This window comes from Nansenia antarctica, assembly GCF_963989245.1.
Source record: "Nansenia antarctica genome assembly, chromosome: 7".
Taxonomy (NCBI): domain Eukaryota; kingdom Metazoa; phylum Chordata; class Actinopteri; order Argentiniformes; family Microstomatidae; genus Nansenia; species Nansenia antarctica.
Window position 1 is genome coordinate 7,388,268 of NC_137677.1, and position 19,592 is coordinate 7,407,859.

A 19,592-nucleotide genomic window follows, 5' to 3' on the forward strand; every position below is an offset into this window, starting at 1 on the left:
CGGAAATGAATGAATGTTGTTGTTGTCAGTACGCATGCAGAGAGTGAGAATAAAGCACATGATTGTTTTTCTACCGGCAAACCGACTACATCGTCCTGTTATTGCCGTCACTCCTACAACATAGCCTTTATTTATGTAAACCAGCTCCTTCCCTTCTTGTGATTTTTTTTTTTAAAGTTTTTTTTTTTCCCTTTCCTAACACCAGGGGAGCCACCCCTCCTAAATTTCGTTGTTTGGTACCTGTACTGTAGCAATGACAATAAAGTCCATTCATTCATTCATTCATATACAGTTTGTTTAACCCACCTGAATGAACGAGAATCATGGACTAGGTTTTAACATGAACGTTACTTGTGGCTTGTTTATTGAGGAACCGATGTCGCTCCACCAGTGTTGCCAGATTGGGCTACTTTTGGTCACACTTGGACGGGTGGATTCGGCAGCTTTTAGACTGGTTGGGCTGGAAATGGTCAAATCCCGTCTGGCAACCCTGCGCTCCACTACAGCGCTTGGCTGGTGGGGTGAGATGGAGCCGGGAGGATGTTGAGTTACCGTTGTGTGAAGTGGATAAAATCACCAACATGACACAACGTGACTCAGATTACATTTTCTGGGGATTTTTTTTTATTATTATTTTTGAATCCAGGTATGGCGAGTGCCATAGATTGCCATACCAAAACAAGGTCTATCGAGACACAGAGAGTGAGCCACGCACTTTTATTAATTAATGGATTAAAGAGCCGCACACAGACAGGCAAAGAGCCACACACAGACAGGCAAAGAGCCGCACACAGACGGGTTGGCCACCCCTGGACTAGATCCACTAGCTCCGCACTGCTACTGACATACGTTCTACTTAATCATCATGTCATCATGGCACATTTTCTTTATTATGCAGTGAGATACATACATGTGTGGTTTTATTCACATCGTGACACATACAACGGTTGGGATCCTAGATCATATTTGATTGTGGATGCGAAATCGACATGTCGAATGTCCAAAATCGAATGTCCTCCTGATCATAGAAAGATTTACTACTAGAATCAGTACACATATCTTACCGCTAGACATCAGTTCTGTAATTCAGTATTTTATTTTGTTATTACACATTTCCTGAAATTAACGACTTACACGTTTGACAATCATATTTAAAATCATCAAGATAATGTTCCTCTTGAATAATGGCATTTGTAAAGAATAATGTGGGTTAGCTCTATGAATACATGTGAAATGTAATGTACATGCAGTCCCTAGTGAAACACATTTGATCCCTTTGCCTCTTCCCACCTCTTCTCTCTTGGTTTCCCAGACAAGTGTCTAACCTACACACACTGGTACATGTGGCAACAATCTCCTGGACGGCCTTCTGCACTCTTCACACGCCTGACGTGGGACCCAGGAGGGCAGGTTGTGGGTGCTTTGGGGCAATTCTCAAAATTGCATGTGCAAATAGCAGTTATTTGTGGGCAGCATTGATCAGGAGGAGTGAAGGGCTCAGTCAAGAAGGAATCAGCAGGGCAAGGTGGAGCTGGGATCTCAGGGCAGTGGACATTACTGCAGCGAGCTTTCTCTGACAGACACGCACGTGCACACACACACACACACACACACACACACACACACACACACACACACACACACACACACACACACACAGACCACATACACACACACACACACACACACACACACACACAGGGGAGAAAGAGAATATGAGATAAGAATCCATAGCCATTTAGCCTCAAATCGCCTAAATCTCAGTAATTTGTCCTCTGCTGTTTTTGAAAAGTTGAAGATGCTCGATCAAATAGAGTTGGGATATCGCTATCACTACGGTTGTAATGTTGTTCAGTGAAACTCTAACTCTAACTCACCCCGCAGGTCTTCACACTGGTCTGGAGAGAGTCGTCGTATACGGATATCCTTCATTGAACACACACACTGGTCTCCCTGCAAATCACAGCCCCAACTCATATAGGGCTTGGGTACAGGCTCGGGTACAGGCTCGGGTTCACTCGGGTTCTCGTCCAACGGCTCATAATATCCGTACATCCGGACTATGAGGGGAGGAAGTTAATTGAATAAAGTTCAGCATTGAATCATACTACAAACCTCAGTCCAGTCCAGAGACATGATGGGCTTATATATATATATATTAATATATATTAATATATATATTTCTTTTCTATTGCTTTTTATGTATAAAGCAATAGAAAAGAAATAGCCAAACCAGGGAGGTATTTCACATGTCTGTATATACCGTACAGCACTCACCTTCCACTTCTTTTTGGCATGTTTCTGGATCATCGTAACCGTGGTGGCTATTGTAGCAGGTCTGTACGTTGTAGCAGTCACACACACCCGTCCTGATGCTGCAGCCCCACTTCCAGGGACACAGGGGATCTTCCCAGGCATCCGCCGTCAGCCCTGGTAACTCTAGTAGACAGAGAACACAGACAGACAGGATGAGTTTAGTGGAATACGATGAAGGGAGAGAGGAAAAAGAGGGCAAGAGAAATGCTTTATTCCAAGGTCTGCCTCTAAACGTTAACTTTGTTCAACATTTGTGAACCATTTATCACCTGAAGCCTTGTATGAATCAATAACAATAGATCTGATGAACTTGCTCACTAATTAAAGGGTTACCAAATGATGTATCAATGTTTCTAAGCTAACTGTCATGAGGCGTTCAAATGAAATGTCAATGAAAAGAGACAATTTGCACACTCATTTTGATAAAGAAAAGAATACAACCTATCAGAGCAAGCTGGATCCGCTAACATAATCAACCTCTTTCATAACTGTTACTCAAAACCCAAATTCCACTCACAATATGTCTAGGCAATACCTCAATGTCAGCTCATAAGCTAGCTGTTATCATCCCAATCCTCTTACCTTTGCACACGCCGGTGTGGGGGGGTAAGGCAGGCTCGTGGCCCACGAACAGAGCGCAGCTGAGGTAAGTGTCGCAGTAACCCTTCTCCCATTGACGGCCCCCACACAGCTGGCCCCTCTGGCGGCCACACTGTTGGCAGCAGCCACACGGTTCTGTCATGTGTCTAGTTTTGCAGATACGCCGCACCCGGGGACACTTCACCTCCGAGCAGGGGGCGCAGAACGGGTAGAAAGGGGGAGCTACAGAACAGGAGATACAGATACGATCAAGGCAATGTACTGCATATCGTACTTTGGGGAGCATGGCGCGTTCTGGCCTGCAGGTGGAGCCAGATTGTGGTGGAGGGTGGATAACAGGCTGATTACCGACAGGTGTTAGTAATCAGACTCGTTATCCAACTGGTCTATTTAACCTGTGTGTGTTTGTTCCCACGAGAAACATGACAGGAAGCACCTGCTGAGTGCGAGAGAGAGGCAGTGACGGAGCGACGGCCAAGCGACACCGAAAGGGAAGTGGGAGAGAGGAGGCGGAGCCTCAGTCGGCTGTCGCGCTGCATTTATTTATTGCACTTAAAGACTATTATTGAATACGCCAGCACACCCGAGGGAAGGGGTGCTGAGCTGCTGCCACGGTGTACCAAATAAAACATTCCATTTCTACACCGTTCCTCTGTGTCGACCTCCCTCTGTGCCTAGAGACCTTTACACATACTGTATGTTGAAGGCACTGACAAGTACTTATTTGACTCTCTTCCTCACCCTGCTTCCCTCTGGGAGAAGGTTGCGGCTGCCTAAAGCAGTAAAGGCCCGCCACAGGCTCAGTTATTTCCCCTCAGCCGCCAGGCTGCTAAATGACTCTGGCTTCCCCCTACCCTCCGCCCCCAAGTCTGCTCGGGACTGAATATGCACTGGACCTTTGAAAAAGTCTGCACTGCACTTTATATATATATATATATATATATATATATATATATATATATATATATATAGCACTATTCACTGCAATGTCTGTCCTGTGTTGTCCTGTTTTTGCATTTGTTTTTGTTCATGTATACATGGGAAAAAAGCATAAACGCACCTACTGTAATGCCAAAACAAATTCCTATATGTGTCAAGCATAATGGCAATACACGTTATCTGAATCTGAATCTGAATCTCTTATCCAGGCATAAGAAAACTATTTCAACAAACACTTGAGAGGGACAGTAAACAGTTGAGTCAACACACAATACATCAAGTACGGCTGGTATTTGACAGTGGTGCTGGAAAGTGGGGAAAAAAATTGAAAAAGAAAAAAGAAAGCAGTTCAAAAGCAACCAATTATTCTCCAAAAACAAATGATGATTGAGGAAAGATGGGAGACTCACAGATGCAGACTGCCTCCTCGCCGTACGTATCTGTAGAGCTGTTAGAAACACAGGCGAGGCCAGCTTCACAATGGCCCGCAGTCGACCCGCTGCATTTCTGCCCTTTACCCAGAGTATACTGCCCCACTTGCAGTGAGGGGCAACAACAGCCTAACAGTAGTGCCCAGAAGCCCAGGAAAAACCAAGCCATGGTTCTATGATTCTTAATTCCAAATGCACCACCGCCTGAGGTTGAAAAGGAGCTTGAGCCCCTTTTAGAGGCTTCTGAATGTTTCCAGTTCCTCCCACTGTCCTGCAGCCAGATCCTTGACCAACCATATCTGCCCGAAAATCAGCCACGTACATACTCCCCTCTGGCTCCCTCTCTCTCTCTTTATCTCTACAGTCTACATGTAAACAGATTCTATTCAAACTATTTGGAACAGGATTTCACAACATCAACTTCCTTACGTAACATTGGTTCGATAGTGTAACCATACTGCACACCAAATTACATATCTGTCGCAAAGTTACAGATTTTGTGATATTAGAATCTATAATCAATCAATAAACAATCCTCTAATTAATGGAGAGTGAATGGGCAAGTGTGAGCATTGCTGGAATGTGTCATAATGAGGAGAGAGGAGCACAGGAAAGGAGGGGAGGGGAGCGGGCCCGGAGAGAACACAGAGCAGCCGCAGACACCACAGCCAAGAGACACCGTCATGAACAAAGCACTTCTCTGTCTGACTGAAAGGCTCACTCTTCCTCAAACAAACACACACAGACACACAAACACACACACACACACATATCATTTAGCTTTTTGTATTACAAATACACAAGATCTGACACACCTTGCAGATGAGACGGAGACAAACAGAAAAGGAGAAGAAACAAGGAAGGAACCTATGACAATAACCAGAGAGAGGAGAGACTGATTAATTAGCAGAAAAACTAGCATTTAATAAGCCAGCCATCAATGGGAACAGTGAAAAAGAATAGCATACAAATCCCAAAAAGTATAAAGTTTCAATTTATTACTTATTTTAAGCCATTTAAAAAATATCTACTGTACAAAGGTGTTACAAAGATTTAACTGAAAGTGCAGAAGTCAGTTATAGTGAGTGTTTTGAATCAAACATTTTGTTATACAGGGAACACCAAACCTAACTAAACAACACTGTTGGACAGGGCCCAGTAGAATACAATACAGTACTTCCATAAAAACTTTTTGTCACACAAAATGGCATAATTGTTTCTCCGTGACATGAAATTAGTAAGCAAATACATCACGTACATACACGTTTAATAAAACGATATTAGAAGAAGCCGTTTTTAAGATACACAGAGTATTCTCCTCTGTAACAACTCAATCATCATAAACAAATTTGTTCAACAGTTCCCTTCAGTGACAGTAGGCTACTGCTATGATGCGTGACACTGTGGCCTGTTGCAAGTGGGAATGTTTGTTTAAATTTCAATAAAGTACAGTACAGTTCAAATGCCCAGTCTTGGAAAAGTATGTTCCAGAATAACCCTTTAACCATCGACACACAACCCTTTTTATGATCTTAATCTGTTTGTAAACCTGATTGTTAATAGTATTAGCTTGTTCCTCCTCTAGTTTATCAAGGCACAGTGACAGTAGATGAAGGAGATGCTGAACTACTGCCAAGAGGATAGTGTGAGAAAATAAATGGAGGACTGTTCTCACTGATTCAGTAACGTTCATAATGGCCTATTAACACAACCGTTAAGGTTCCCTGAGGACGACGTCCTGGAGTCTCTGTGCGATGGCCAGGGCCCGGGCCTGGGGACACGGGAGGAGGGGCAGACGTGGAGGTCCCAGAGCCAATCCTGACACCTCACTCATCAACTGCTTGTTTACAGTGAGATCGAACCCTGCACAAGCACACACACACACACACACACACACACACACACACACACACACACACACACACACAGGAAAACAAATGACAACATGCCTAGACTCACAAGCCTACTAGTTTCAGCAGTAGTACCAGAGATAACACATGGGCCATAATGAATAGATCAGTGAATAAACATCCCAATAATAAACATCCCACTACAATTCCTTCCACTCACCCTGCTTCATTGCGTAGGCGAGGATATCTTGCACCTGGAACTGCAAAGGGAGATCATCAGTGAACGAGATTGACGGAGATACAATCAAATGAACAGATACAATGAAAACCCAAGTGAAGCTAAATGGAACCTGGGCGGAAGGCGTACCTGGATGGTCCTGGCCTGGGCGAGGTCCCCCTTCTCAAATGCTGACAAGAGGCTGTTCGCTCTCCAGCCCAGGTAGTTGTACGTGCTGGAGAGAGAGAGAGAGAGAGAGAGAGAGAGAGAGAGAGAGAGAGAGAGAGAGAGAGAGAGAGAGAGAGAGAGAGAGAGAGAGAGAGAGAGAAAGAGAGAGAGAGAGGTACTGTATTCTACTGAAGGGAAGAGTTTGCGCCTATGCATATGAAGGAATCTGAATCTCCAGAATTGGTCCTGCATGTGGATGTCCTCTCATTGAACATCAGTCATACCAGTACTTAACTTGTTTGTTTGACCAAATATGTGTGTCGAAATATATATATATATATATATATTTAGACACACATACAAACAAGTTAAGTATATTATATGTATACATGTATATATATATATATATATATATATATATATATATATTGTGTCTAAATATGCATGTAACAGATGCTTAATGTATATACTATATCACCCTGTGTCCCTCTGGTAATTCTCTGATAATAGTCTGATGCGATAATAGTCTGAGTGATTTGAGACAAATGGACCTTGTGCGTCAGAAGCCATGTTTTGGGAACACCCCGCGGGTGATGTTTGTGTTTTGTGAAAAAGAAAGAAGAAAAAAAACTGAAAAGTATTGTTTTTGTATATCTGTATCATCTGCCTTACTCTCAATAAAGTAAAAAAAAAAAAAAAAAACATCTATAGAGCTGCTCATTCTCCCATAGAAAGAAAAATGCCTGTTCTAGACTAAGTACTTATTTCTGAACGCTATGTAACACGGCACCTCCTTTGTATAAACCCCCAGGTTAAATAAAGAGGATATGTGACACGGTTGGGTGGAAAGGTCCGCATGACAGCAGCCCTCAAGTCGCGCAAATGACCAAAGAGCTTTCCGTTTTTTCCCCCTTCATATTATGAAGGTTTATGTGTTGAAGTGCCCACTGAATATAACAACAGTTTTAGGATCACATAATATGCTATAATATTATTATGGGATGGGGACTGACCTGCCCACTGCCCCGTTGGCACCCATAGCCAGAGCTCCAAGAAGTTGCTGTTAAAAAGCAAAACAAATGTTCTTTAGTTTAGACAGACATATTGTTGCACACTAACATAGCAATTCTGTAAGGATAAGACACAGTACAGAGTCTGAACTATGAAGAATGTCAAGGGGACAGGGGGGGGGGGCATGCTTGGAAAGGCACTCAGCGATGAACTGGGCTTGCAGAGACAGAGAGAGGGAGCGAGAGAGAAAGAAAGAAAGAAAGAGAGAGAGAGAGAGAGAGAGAGAGAAACTGAAAGACAGACCTCATCCATGCCATATAGGAGTGACCAGTGAGCTGGACTGGAGCTGACACACTGACCGAAGTCCATCAGGTCACTACCGCTGAACTTCAACCCCCGGAAAGAGGGGATCTGCTTCTCGATGCCCTCCATCACGTCCCTCGCATGCACTGAGTGGAAAACATGATCTGAGATTCAACAACAGTCTGTTACCAAGCTTCATACCGAGGCATGTCCGTGTAAACTGTATTTTACGTTACTGCTATCTGTGTCAAATGGACTGGGACAGGGCATATGGACTCTTGAGAGTGTGTCAAAAGTAGTAGACTGGGACAAAAGATATTAATATTTCTATTTCTTTCTTTTTTTAAAGTAATTTTTTCTGAGTGGGGCAGTCCCACTCATATTTTTCTTTTTAATGACAGATATAGTAGGGGTTATGACAGGAAGGATGGGTGAGAGAGAGAGAGAAGGGATGACATGCAGGATATGTCCGCGGCCGGAATCGAACCGGGAGCCCTGCGGTACATGTTCAGCGCTTAATCCACTACGCCACCCAAGCGCCCCTATATTTCTATTTCTACAGCTTATGAGGGTTTCCTGCTGTGTCATGGTGGAACCCAGCAAGCATGTGATTCCAAGCATGAATACTCCTGCAAAGGTGTATCAACAGGTGTGTCCCTCCCACATCAACTGAACGTAAAGCACTCACAGTTAACGCCGGTCACACATGGAATGTGGTAGTAGTAGAATGGCAGATCTGGGGCGGCTGAGGCTACTTCCTGAAGGAACTTCCTCAGGGCCTCTTTTTAGGAGAGGGGGGGAGAGGGAGGAAATACACACGCACACACAGTCAATATTTGTTCAGGATTATAACAGGTAGAGCTGAAAGTCACCAAGAACAAACAAACACACGAGCAGTTCTTCTTCTTTTACAGCAGAGAAACAAGGTCTCATTAACCTGCAGTGGCGGGCTTGAAGAAAGAGGGAGAGATGACCGCTATCCCATCAGCCCCGGCTTCAGCTGCATGGCGAGCCTGTAGAGAACACACAGCGGAAGCGGAGAGAGAGAGAGAGTATGGCACAGTCCTGAAACACACACCGTGTGTGTGTGTGTGTGTGTGTGTGTGTGTGTGTGTGTGTGTGTGTGTGTGTGTGTGTGTGTGTGTGTGTGTGTGTCAGAAGGTTGTGGTAGATAATGACTTACCAGATCCTGGGAGTCCTTAAGACTCATGCAACCCACATGAACTATGACTTGTTCCAGCCTGTGGAAGGAAGCACACACACACACACACACACACACACACACACACACACACACAGAATCAGCCAGGCAGGGAGCAAAGTGACTAATTTACATTCACGCAATACAAAAATGTTTAACATGGTGTAAACTTGTAAAGTCATATAACTCATGTATGACTTACTTGTTTTTCCCCTTTCGACACCACTCCTCTGCAACTAACTTCCTCTCCTCCACACTGAGAGACATACCCTCGCCCGTGGTGCCATTTACTGGTAGTAAAGAAATTAATAGAAGGGAATTATATTATATGATATATTATATATATTATCAACACACAGCTTATAACAAGTTTATTCGACAAAATGAATACCTGATCATACGCTATTCACAGTATAGGAGAAAACGAAGATTCATTCATAACATTAATAAGAAATGTCCTCTTACCAAATACACTTTTAACACATTGATGCTCTAGCAGGTAGTCAACATAAGGTCCTATCCCTGGGAGGTGGAGTTCACTGTGGAGGAACATTAAATTAAACATCTCAAATTTTGAGGGGGCAGCGAGAGAAAGAGAGAGGTGGGACAGAAATGGGTTAATTGGGGTAAAATAAAATAAAAAATATATTCTGTTGAGAAATGTTCAAATCACCTACCCTTCTGGGGTGAGAGGAGTGAAGGTGGCTGCGACTAGCCCGGTGAGGGGTCTGACAGCAGCTGGAGCCATGGCTGAGGGAGACAGACACAATTATGCTGACTGTGCAATGTCATGTAGAATATAATAGAATAGAATAGACTTTATTGTCCTTGTACAGTTGCCTATACAATGAAATTGTAGTGGTTCTTCTGAAGGTGCAAAAACAGAAAAACATATTCACATATTCACAAACATATACACATATATTACATATTATTACATATATTATTATTATTATTATATATATATTATTACACATATATTACATATTATATTAAACATATCACAAATATTACACACTAGACAAATTAAAAAGCGAAAATGCTCTAAAACAAGCGAAGAGACAATGAGGTCCGTGGTGTCAAGTGCAAATAAAGACAACAATCTTGTTAATGTGCATAAATAATATAACGGAGATAGATGATTTGATATTATTCATAATTATATTTGGTGAAACTTACCCAAAGAGTCCGAAAAGGAGGGATGTTGTTGAAATGTTAACAACAGGGTTTCTGTAAGCAGTTTTCAATCTTTTCAACGAGAACTGATGTTGCTGTTATTGAAGTACACAGCCAAGATCACAGTCGAGGGCAAGTATGTATGCAGCATTTATAATGACAGCGTTCAAGGGTCACCATGTGATCGATCCTCAGTTGATCCCTAAACCGCTGTAAAGGGATTTGTTGTCATCGCCCCATGTGGATCATGTGACATCCAGCAACGTATTCACGAGTTCACGATGCTTCATGGGAAATGTAGTCAATCTCAAAAGATGATGGCAGATTTAGAACTACAAATCCCTGATGACAGGGAGATGACGTATGACTGATCTGATGAATCAACCCCTATTTCATTAATTTTCTCTATATAACGACGTCGATCATTGATCGGATTTGTGCTCCTAATATCTAAAAAGCACTACGGTTTTCTTATTTTATCGGATTAAAGTAGCGAAGACCAGAAATTCCCATTGACTGCCAGTCAAACTTCTATACTTCTATCACCCAAAAAGGGGCGTGTTCACTATGCTTCATGGGAAATGTAGTGACATCTCAAAAGATGATGGCAGATTTAATCACGTTTCCGTCAATGTCTAAAGAACCCTAACGCATGCCAAACGGTATGTACCTTGACATCTACGATTTTTATGGATTTTTACTTATTTAAAAAATATCGGAGTAGTAATTATTTCACAATTCTTCTTCTCGACAAACACAAAACATCACGTGATTAGGTGGGGTAGGGGGGGCGGGACTCGAGGGCGGAACTAACACCGTAGCGGATGCGGATATTGTTGTACGTTTATCTAAGGCTGCGTTCGCACATTCGCTCCGAGAGCGCCGGAGCGCACACGGTGTTCAACGTCACAAAGGGACCGAGTCGTTTGATTGGACGAGAGGCGTTCCGCGAGTGCTGATCAGATTTCCAGAGCGTATTTACGAACTAAACAGGACAGGAGGCGCATTCGTCTCCGGGCTAGCAATACTCGCAAATCGGGCTCATTCCCCCAACACATCAAAGGTGGACCAAATACTTCGCTTCAAAAACAGGAAAACAAGAACAACTTCACCTTGGGGGGACACTGACTGACCCAAAGCCCGAATGGACCCTGGCGACGTTTCTTACTTGATTTGTATGAATCAGGACTGTTGTTGATAAACCGAACCAGCTGGCTAGCTTCTTGGCTAACTAGCTAGCTAGCAAGGCTTTCCAACTTGGGCTGACGAGACACGAAAGGGGAGATAAGAGAGCTGTCAAAGGAACAGGAGGAAATAATACTAGATCATATTGACAAGAAGGCCCCCATCTATCTTTCAATCTATCTAACTATCTATCTTCCAGGACAAGATGATGGCTAGTAAATAGGTCTTCTATGTGGGGCTGTTGAATGATGTTCCAGTGATTACCTACAGTACATCTGAAGATACAGTGCTCATAATATGAGATCATAGCTAAGCTGTTGAGTGCCTGATTACCTGATTTGCTTGATGACAAGAACGTTTACTAGTTAGATGCTGTGCATTATGATTAGCTACTGCCTGACTGAGTAATCGATCGTGTGAATCGTGCCAATTAGAAAAGCTACTTAGGGATTAGTGTGAGAGACAGGGTTGTGTTGACACACCGAAGAACTGACTTGGTGTGTCGTGTGTCAACGTGTCATTCTCCCGATACTGTAGATCAGTGTGTTGAAAGGGATCGGAAGACAAACAGGTGTGACATAACAGGTCAACAAGGAACTGTGATAGTCAGTGTGTGTGTGTGTGTGTGTGTGTGTGTGTGTGTGTGTGTGTGTTCTGAATGTTTACCTTTAGACAGTAAGACACATTTCCGTGACAAGTCACTCCTATCAGTTTACACAACACAGCATTCCTGCAAACTGTGAAATACATGTTTGATCTGAGATGAACTGTGAAATACATGTTTGATCTGAGATGAACTGTGAAATACATGTTTGATCTGAGATGAACTCCTATGTCCTAGGCTCTCTCTCATCACTCCCACCTCCAACATCATCTGGATTTGTACTGTAGCTGGATTTGAGTGAGTGAGTGAGTGATCGAGGAGTGGCGTCTAAATGGGCAGCGACAAGCTGATGAGTAACAGTGTCTCGGGCATTATAAACAGGATAACTTCAATATGTTGTTTGCGAGTAAATAGCAATAGGACCAGAGAGAGACTGGGACCGGTTGGAAGTGTCCCCCGGTGCTGAACATGTGCCCATGAGGACGGCGGTGTTCATCTCTGTGTGTTTGTGTATTAGTTGTGTATTAGTGTAATGGTGGACTACAGTTGTACTTGACTTGAGAGCCAGGTTGTAGTAGCCATGTGGACGTTGTTGTCGTGGTTTCGCCCTGTGCCTATGCACACGGCCTCGCTGCTGTTGCTGGGCACCTTGTGCAGCCTGGGACATGGTATGTCTCGAGAGGAGAAGCACAAACTGAGGTAAGTGAGGATGGTGTTGCGATTCGTTGTCCAGATGGGAGACAGAAATTCTTAGCCAAACGAGGATGATGGGTCTATGCTGACTGGTTGTTTCTCCATCTCTCTCTCTCCCCCCCCCCCCAACCCCCTAAGGAACCAAGTGGTTGAGATGTTTGACCATGCTTATGGCAATTATATGGTAAGTCACCTCACACGACCCCTTTCTCAGATCACAGGGAGAGAGAGTCGTTTAGGGGGGAATTTATTAATTTCCGCTTACATTTGTTGCAGCGCAGGCCTCTGCCTTTTCTGCCGAATCTAGTTTTGCAATATGCTAAAAGCACAGAGTGCTCTCCTAATTGATTTAGTTTCAGCCAATAGACAACTCATTTCAGGTCAGTGCCAGCGAGCCTGATTTTGGAAATGCCTTTCTACTTCAGTGCCCACCATCTAAGCTGGTTTTAATCTCTTCTTTTATATCGGGGTCTATGTCAGTCAGCTATATGTTTATGATCATACTGCGTACACAACATACGGTATTGTGTTGTGTTTGTTTTGTAAAAGCTGCCGCTGGTTGTGTGGTTGTGTTCCCCAGGACCATGCGTACCCAGCGGACGAGCTGATGCCTCTGACGTGCCGGGGGAGGGTGCGTGGGCTGGAGCCCAGCCGGGGAGACGTGGATGACGCGCTGGGGAAGTGAGTGCTGCTGCCTGCAGGGCCAGAGTAGGATGTGGTGAACAGGAGACACAGTCAATCTGTGTTGAATGCTGCCTGCCTTGCCTGCCTGTCTGCCCGCCCGCCTGCCTGCCTCCAAATTATCCATCCATTTCCCTTTGAAGTGCAATTTGTTTGTCATAACAACACACCATCTCACAACAACACACCTTCTCACAACAACACACCTTCTCACAACAACACACCTACTCACAACAACACCCCCCCCCCCCGCATAGGTTTAAACACGACTGATTGGTATCAGAGCCATGGTAACATCAATCGGTGTCAAACAGCGTCCTTTTAGATCCATATAGGGAGGGAGGGAGTAGTGCAAAACCCAGGAGGAAGGGGGGGAGACCTGGGGACGTACTTCGTCACGGTTTCACTGGGATACGCCGTCCTGTTGTAAACGGTTTACGTTTTCCCAGTCGTTGAGGAAATGTGATCGGTTTGTGATTGATTTGTCGACCGTGTGTTCTAGGTTCTCCCTCACGCTCATCGACACTCTGGACACTCTAGCGGTGAGTCGTTCGTGTCGTCTGTGCCTCTGACCTCCTCGGGCCGTCTCCTGGTTTTGGTTTTAGCCCTTTGTGGGACGACGTGACGTTGACATTTCTGTCACCGCCGTTCGGCGTGTTCCCCCCCCCCGCCTGTGCTTTTACAGCTTTTGAACAAGACCACAGAGTTCGAGGCTGCAGTGAGACGGGTGCTGACGGACGTGAGGCTGGACAACGACATCGTGGTGTCTGTGTTTGAGACCAACATCCGCGTGCTGGGGTGAGAGAGGAAGGGAATTACCCATGATAGTTGAGTGGGGGGAAAATCACGTGTGTGTGTGTCCGTTTTCCTGTCCGTGTGTGTCCCTGTCCGTGTGTGTGTGTGTCCGTTTTCCTGTCCGTGTGTGTGTGTCTGTTTTCCTGTCCATGTGTGTTTGTGTGTCCGTGTGTGTCCCTGTCCATTTGTGTGTGTGTGTGTGTGTGTGTGTGTGTGTGTCCGTGTGTGTGTCCGTGTGTGTCCCTGTCCATGTGTGTGTGTGAGTGTCTGTGTGTGTGTGTGTGTGTGTGTCCGTGTGTGTCCATGTCTCTGTGTGTGTGTGTCCGTGTGTGTGTCCGTGCGTGCGTGTGTGCGCGTGTCCATGTGTGTGTGTGTGTCCGTGTGTGTCCCTGTCCATGTGTGTGTGTGTGTGTATGTCCGTGTGTGTGTCCGTGCGTGTGTGCGCGTGTCTTAAACTGCAGTCCATGTGTGTCTCCAGAGGGCTCCTGGGGGGCCACTCCATGGCCGTGTTGCTAAAGGAGAAGGGCCACCACATGCAGTGGTACCGGGACGGCCTCCTCCACATGGCCAAAGACCTGGGTCATAGACTACTGCCAGCCTTCAACACCAGCAGTGGCCTGCCTTACCCCAGGGTACGCCCTTCACACACACACACACACACACACACACACACACACACACACACACACACACACACACACACACACTTATGTAAAAAATGGGAATATGTCCACACGCACTGTACACAAACTCTACATACACACACATGTATAGGGTCGAGAGAGCGTGTCGTCATGCATGTTTGCTAAAAGGACGCCTCCAGCACACGGGCGACAGCACAGCAGCCATCTCAGATCACGACTACGTAATCATTCCGTTTTCCGTGTCGGTGCTTCGCTCGCAGCAGTGGTCCGCCTCTGTCATCAGAGACGTGACTTGTTTCCGCGGCTCTGTGGGTTCTCACGAGCGACGTCTCACGAGCGACGTCTCACGAGCGACGTCTCACGAGCGACGTCTCACGAGCGTTTAAGACCGCGTTTCACACCCCATCGACAGCCCCATTCTCCTCCCCGCTCAACAGGTCAATCTGAAGTACGGCGTCAGGGGTCCCGCGACCAGAACGGGCACAGAGACGGACACCTGCACGGCGTGCGCCGGCACCATCATCCTGGAGTTCGCCGCCTTAAGTCGCTTTACCGGCGACCCTGTGTTTGAGGTACAGTAACAGATCATCATCATCATCATCATCTTCGTACTGTACTTGACGGCTCTTATTCAGAGTTGTTCTCATGTCAGGACTAGTAGTTGTGTTACCACGGTAACTGTTGTTGATTATTGATGAGTTGATTGATGACCCACACACACACACACACACACAGAACCACGCTCGGAGAGCCCTGGACTTCCTGTGGGAGAAGAGGCAGAGGAACAGCAACCTGGTGGGAACCACCATCAACATCCACTCTGGAGAGTGGGTCCGCAGGGGTGAGAGAGGGGGGAGTGGGGGGAGAGTCGGTCGGCAGGGGTGAGGGAGGGGGGAGTGGGGAGAGAGTGGGGGGAGAGTGGGTCCGTAGGGGTGAGAGAGGGGGGAGTGGGGAGAGAGGGGTGAGAGAGGGGGGAGTGGGGGGAGAGTCGGTCGGCAGGGGTGAGAGAGAGGGGGGAGTGGGGAGAGAGTGGGGGGAGAGTCGGTCGGCAGGGGTGAGAGAGTGAATTTGCAGAGAGGAGGGAGAGTGAGTCAGAAGGTGTGTTGTTGTGAGAAGGTGTGTTGTTTGTGAGAAGGTGTGTTGTTTGTGAGAAGGTGTGTTGTTGTGAGAAGGTTTTTACATTTTTAAAATTTGATTTATTGACAAAAAAAATAAATAATACATAGGCATTTGTGATTATCAGGGATAGAGTGATAAAGTCTGTGACTTGTTTCCGTCGCTGTCCCTGGTGTTAAGTTTGTGAGAAGGTGTGTTGTTAAGGTGTGTTGTTTGTGAGAAGGTGTGTTGTTGTGAGAAGGTGTGTTGTTGTGAGAAGGTGTGTAGTTGTGAGAAGGTGTGTGTTGTTGTGAGAAGGTGTGTAGTTGTGAGAAGGTGTGTTGTTTGTGAGAAGGTGTGTTGTTGTGAGAAAGTGTGTAGTTGTGAGAAGGTGTGTAGTTGTGAGAAGGTGTGTTGTTGTGAGAAGGTGTGTTGTTAAGGTGTGTTGTTGTGAGAAGGTGTGTAGTTGTGAGAAGGTGTGTTGTTGTGAGAAGGTGTGTAGTTGTGAGAAGGTGTGTTGTTGTGTGTAGGTGTGTTGTTGTGAGTAGGTGTGTTGTTTGTGAGAAGGTGTGTTGTTTGTGAGAAGGTGTGTTGTTGTGAGAAGGTGTGTTGTTGTGAGAAGGTGTGTTGTTGTGTGTAGGTGTGTTGTTGTGAGAAGGTGTGTTGTTTGTGAGAAGGTGTGTTGTTTGTGAGAAGGTGTGTTGTTTGTGAGAAGGTGTGTAGTTGTGAGAAGGTGTGTTGTGTGAGAAGGTGTGTAGTTGTGAGAAGGTGTGTTGTTTGTGAGAAGGTGTGTTGTTTGTGAGAAGGTGTGTAGTTGTGAGAAGGTGTGTTGTGTGAGAAGGTGTGTAGTTGTGAGAAGGTGTGTTGTTTGTGAGAAGGTGTGTTGTTTGTGAGAAGGTGTGTTGTTTGTGAGAAGGTGTGTAGTTGTGAGAAGGTGTGTTGTTGTGAGAAGGTGTGTTGTTTGTGAGAAGGTGTGTTGTTGTGAGAAGGTGTGTTGTGTGAGAAGGTGTGTAGTTGTGAGAAGGTGTGTTGTTTGTGAGAAGGTGTGTAGTTTGTGAGAAGGTGTGTTGTTGTGTGTGTGGTTCCAGACAGCGGCGTCGGCGCGGGCATCGACTCCTACTACGAGTACCTGCTGAAGGCCTACGTCCTGCTGGGGGACGACCTCTTCCTGCAGCGCTTCAACATCGTGAGTGACGTCACCTCCGCCGCCCCTCCCCCCCGCCTCTCCCCCCTGGATTAATGGGACCCTGTCACGACCTCCATTACGGAGCCTCTGTGGCGCTGACTGAGTGTGCTGCTGGGAAATAGATTCTGTCACTCCTGCTCGTCGTCAGAGGCCGCCCCCCCTTCTCCGAATGCATTAGAGGAGGTCGTTAGAGAAGGTCATTAGAGGAGGTCATTAGAGAAGGTCCAGTGACGGAGACAGACAGAGACCATCAGGTCTTCTCCTCCAACGCGTTTAGAGGAGGAGGCGAGAGAGAGAGAGGAATGTGAGGAATCGGAGAAACCCATTCAGCGAGTCTCACTCATCATCCCCCTCTCCCCCCCCCCCCCCCCCCTCTTTTCTGTTACAGCACTATGCGTCTATAATGAAGTACATCAGCCAGCCTCCCCTCCTGCTGGACGTCCACATCCACAAGCCTCTGCTGCCTGCTCGCACCTGGATGGACTCTCTCCTGGCCTTCTTCCCTGGTCTGCAGGTCAGACAGACGGACGGACGGTCACACAGACAGACTGACAGACAGACAGACAGACAGACAGACAGTTAAACAGAGACAGACACATAGACGGACAGACGGACAGACAGACAGTTAAACAGAGACAGACACATAGACAGACAGACAGACAGAGACACAGAGACAGACAGACAGTTAAACAGAGACAGACACATAGACAGACAGACGGTCACACAGACAGACAGAGACACACAGACGGACACACAGACAGGCACCCTGTCACCATCAGCTCTGCTCTAAAGCTCTGCAGTACAACGGGCTATAATAAGACAGCCATAGGGGGACGGAAAAAAACAAATGAAAGCTTTCACTGTACATTACTCTCCATAAATGTGTTTAAGCCTGCAGGGGACATAGTCAGCCCGTCCCCACCTGGGAAATGAAAAACTAGAACAAGGGCTACGGTGCGTCATTATGTCGCATCATTATGGTGCATGAAAGGACACGGAGACAAATAGAGGGCCTTTTTTTACCTGACTCTGAAAAAAAACTCTTTCTGGTGGAGCCAGGTATTAAAGGGAGATATCCGCCCCGCCATCGAGACCCACGAGATGCTGTACCAAGTCACCAAGAAACACAACTTCCTCCCTGAGGTAAGCGTGTTCCTTCATGTCTCTTCCCTACCGTGCCTTTGTTAGACTAGACTAGACTAGATTAGATTCAGCTTTATTGTCATCGCAAGAGTACAAGAGTACCAGACGACGAAACGCAGTTTAGCTATCTAACCAGAAGTGGAAATAGTGATGTAAAACATGATGTATGAAAAATAAAAAAATAATTGATAGAGATGAGGTACAGTGAGGGATGGAACGTTCCTCTCAGTCTCTCCCTCTCTGTCTGTCTTCACCCTAGCTCAGCTGTATTTCTGACACCCCCCCATCCATCTCGTCCTCTCCTCCCCTCCCTAGGCGTTCACCACCGACTTCAGGGTACACTGGGCCCAGCACCCGCTAAGGCCTGAGTTTGCAGAAAGCACCTACTTCCTGTACAAGGTAATGATGGTGGAGAAATGCACTGTTATGTAGGATCGACATGGGGACATTTTCTCTCTCTCACACACACACACACACACACACACACACACACACACACTCTCTCTCTCTCTCTCTCTCTCTCTCTCTCTGTGTTTGGTCAGTGGTCTTCTTTATTGCTTGGCTCAGTAGTGTAGCCACAGTCTCTTAAAGGGATTTTCTTTCAGCTTTGGCACAACGCTCACCCCCTAGAGCCAGCCAAAGAAAAGCTCAAGAATGGAAATGTGACGAAAAAAAAAGGAAAAAGTGTGTGGATGAGCCTCCCAACACCTCCAAGGAAGTGGAAAACGAACGCCTAACATCGGACAAAAAAAAAAAAAAAATGAACGAATCCCTTTTAACAGTGTCTGTCTGTCTGTGTCTGTCTGTCTGTCCTTCCCCCAGGCCACCAAGGACCCGTACTACCTGGAGGCGGCCCGCACCATCCTGGACAACCTGAACCGCTTCGCCCGCGTGCCCTGCGGCTTCGCCGCCATGAAGGACGTGCGCACCGGGAGCCACGAGGACCGGTGAGTAACCAGGGGGAGGAGGAGGGGCTGGGGGGGGGCTGGGGCGGAGGAGGGGGAGGGGGCGGAAGGACACTGTCGTTGAGTGACGGCCGGTACAACAGAGGTGAGCGGTTTTACGGTGGCCGAACGGTGACGTGACAGGTTGCCAGATAAATCTACGGTGTTTAATGTCTGTCGCTGGCCCACTGCCCTCATTTGTTACTTCTCACTTTTTCCCTTCCCTCCCTCCCTCCCTCTCTCTCTCTCTCTCTCTCTCTCTCTCTCTCTCTCTCTCTCTCTCTCTCTCTCTCTCTCTCTCTCTCTCAATCTCTCCATCTTCCACTCTGACGTTGGTCTCTCCCTCCTGCCAATTTGATGAATCTTGTTGATGAATCTTTCTCTCCACCCCCCTCCTCTCCCCTCCCCTC

General features: G+C 46.2%; 3 protein-coding genes across 3 annotated transcripts in view; 1 reads left to right on the plus strand and 2 right to left on the minus strand.

Moving 5' to 3' along the window:
• Positions 1-700: 700 nt before the first annotated feature.
• Positions 701-4,533, minus strand: LOC308161651 (cysteine-rich motor neuron 1 protein-like). Its single transcript, XM_080535694.1, has 5 exons — positions 4,266-4,533; positions 2,899-3,138; positions 2,278-2,439; positions 1,878-2,060; positions 701-1,573 (listed from the first exon to the last, which is right to left on the minus strand). The coding sequence occupies exons 1-5, from the start codon at positions 4,453-4,455 to the stop codon at positions 1,326-1,328; spliced, it is 1,023 nt and encodes a 340-aa protein (XP_080391820.1). The 5' UTR covers positions 4,456-4,533; the 3' UTR covers positions 701-1,325.
• A 679-nt stretch (positions 4,534-5,212) lies between these two features.
• On the minus strand, positions 5,213-10,302 carry npl (N-acetylneuraminate pyruvate lyase (dihydrodipicolinate synthase)). Its single transcript, XM_080535783.1, has 12 exons — positions 10,216-10,302; positions 9,714-9,786; positions 9,502-9,575; positions 9,239-9,326; positions 9,019-9,076; positions 8,773-8,848; positions 8,524-8,616; positions 7,836-7,981; positions 7,535-7,581; positions 6,504-6,588; positions 6,357-6,396; positions 5,213-6,149 (listed from the first exon to the last, which is right to left on the minus strand). Exons 2-12 carry the CDS (start codon positions 9,782-9,784, stop codon positions 6,001-6,003), a joined length of 927 nt encoding a protein of 308 aa, XP_080391909.1. The 5' UTR covers positions 9,785-9,786; positions 10,216-10,302; the 3' UTR covers positions 5,213-6,000.
• A 949-nt stretch (positions 10,303-11,251) lies between these two features.
• The window catches only part of edem3 (ER degradation enhancer, mannosidase alpha-like 3), a 14,447-nt gene continuing 6,106 nt past the window's right edge, over positions 11,252-19,592 (plus strand). The window contains 13 exon segments of the mRNA XM_080536067.1: positions 11,252-12,700; positions 12,833-12,878; positions 13,275-13,375; positions 13,878-13,917; positions 14,061-14,173; positions 14,649-14,802; positions 15,252-15,386; positions 15,550-15,655; positions 16,998-17,095; positions 17,484-17,609; positions 18,155-18,238; positions 18,554-18,637; positions 19,061-19,185. Of these exon segments, the coding sequence (XP_080392193.1) occupies positions 12,582-12,700; positions 12,833-12,878; positions 13,275-13,375; positions 13,878-13,917; positions 14,061-14,173; positions 14,649-14,802; positions 15,252-15,386; positions 15,550-15,655; positions 16,998-17,095; positions 17,484-17,609; positions 18,155-18,238; positions 18,554-18,637; positions 19,061-19,185 (1,331 nt within the window). The 5' untranslated portion in view covers positions 11,252-12,581.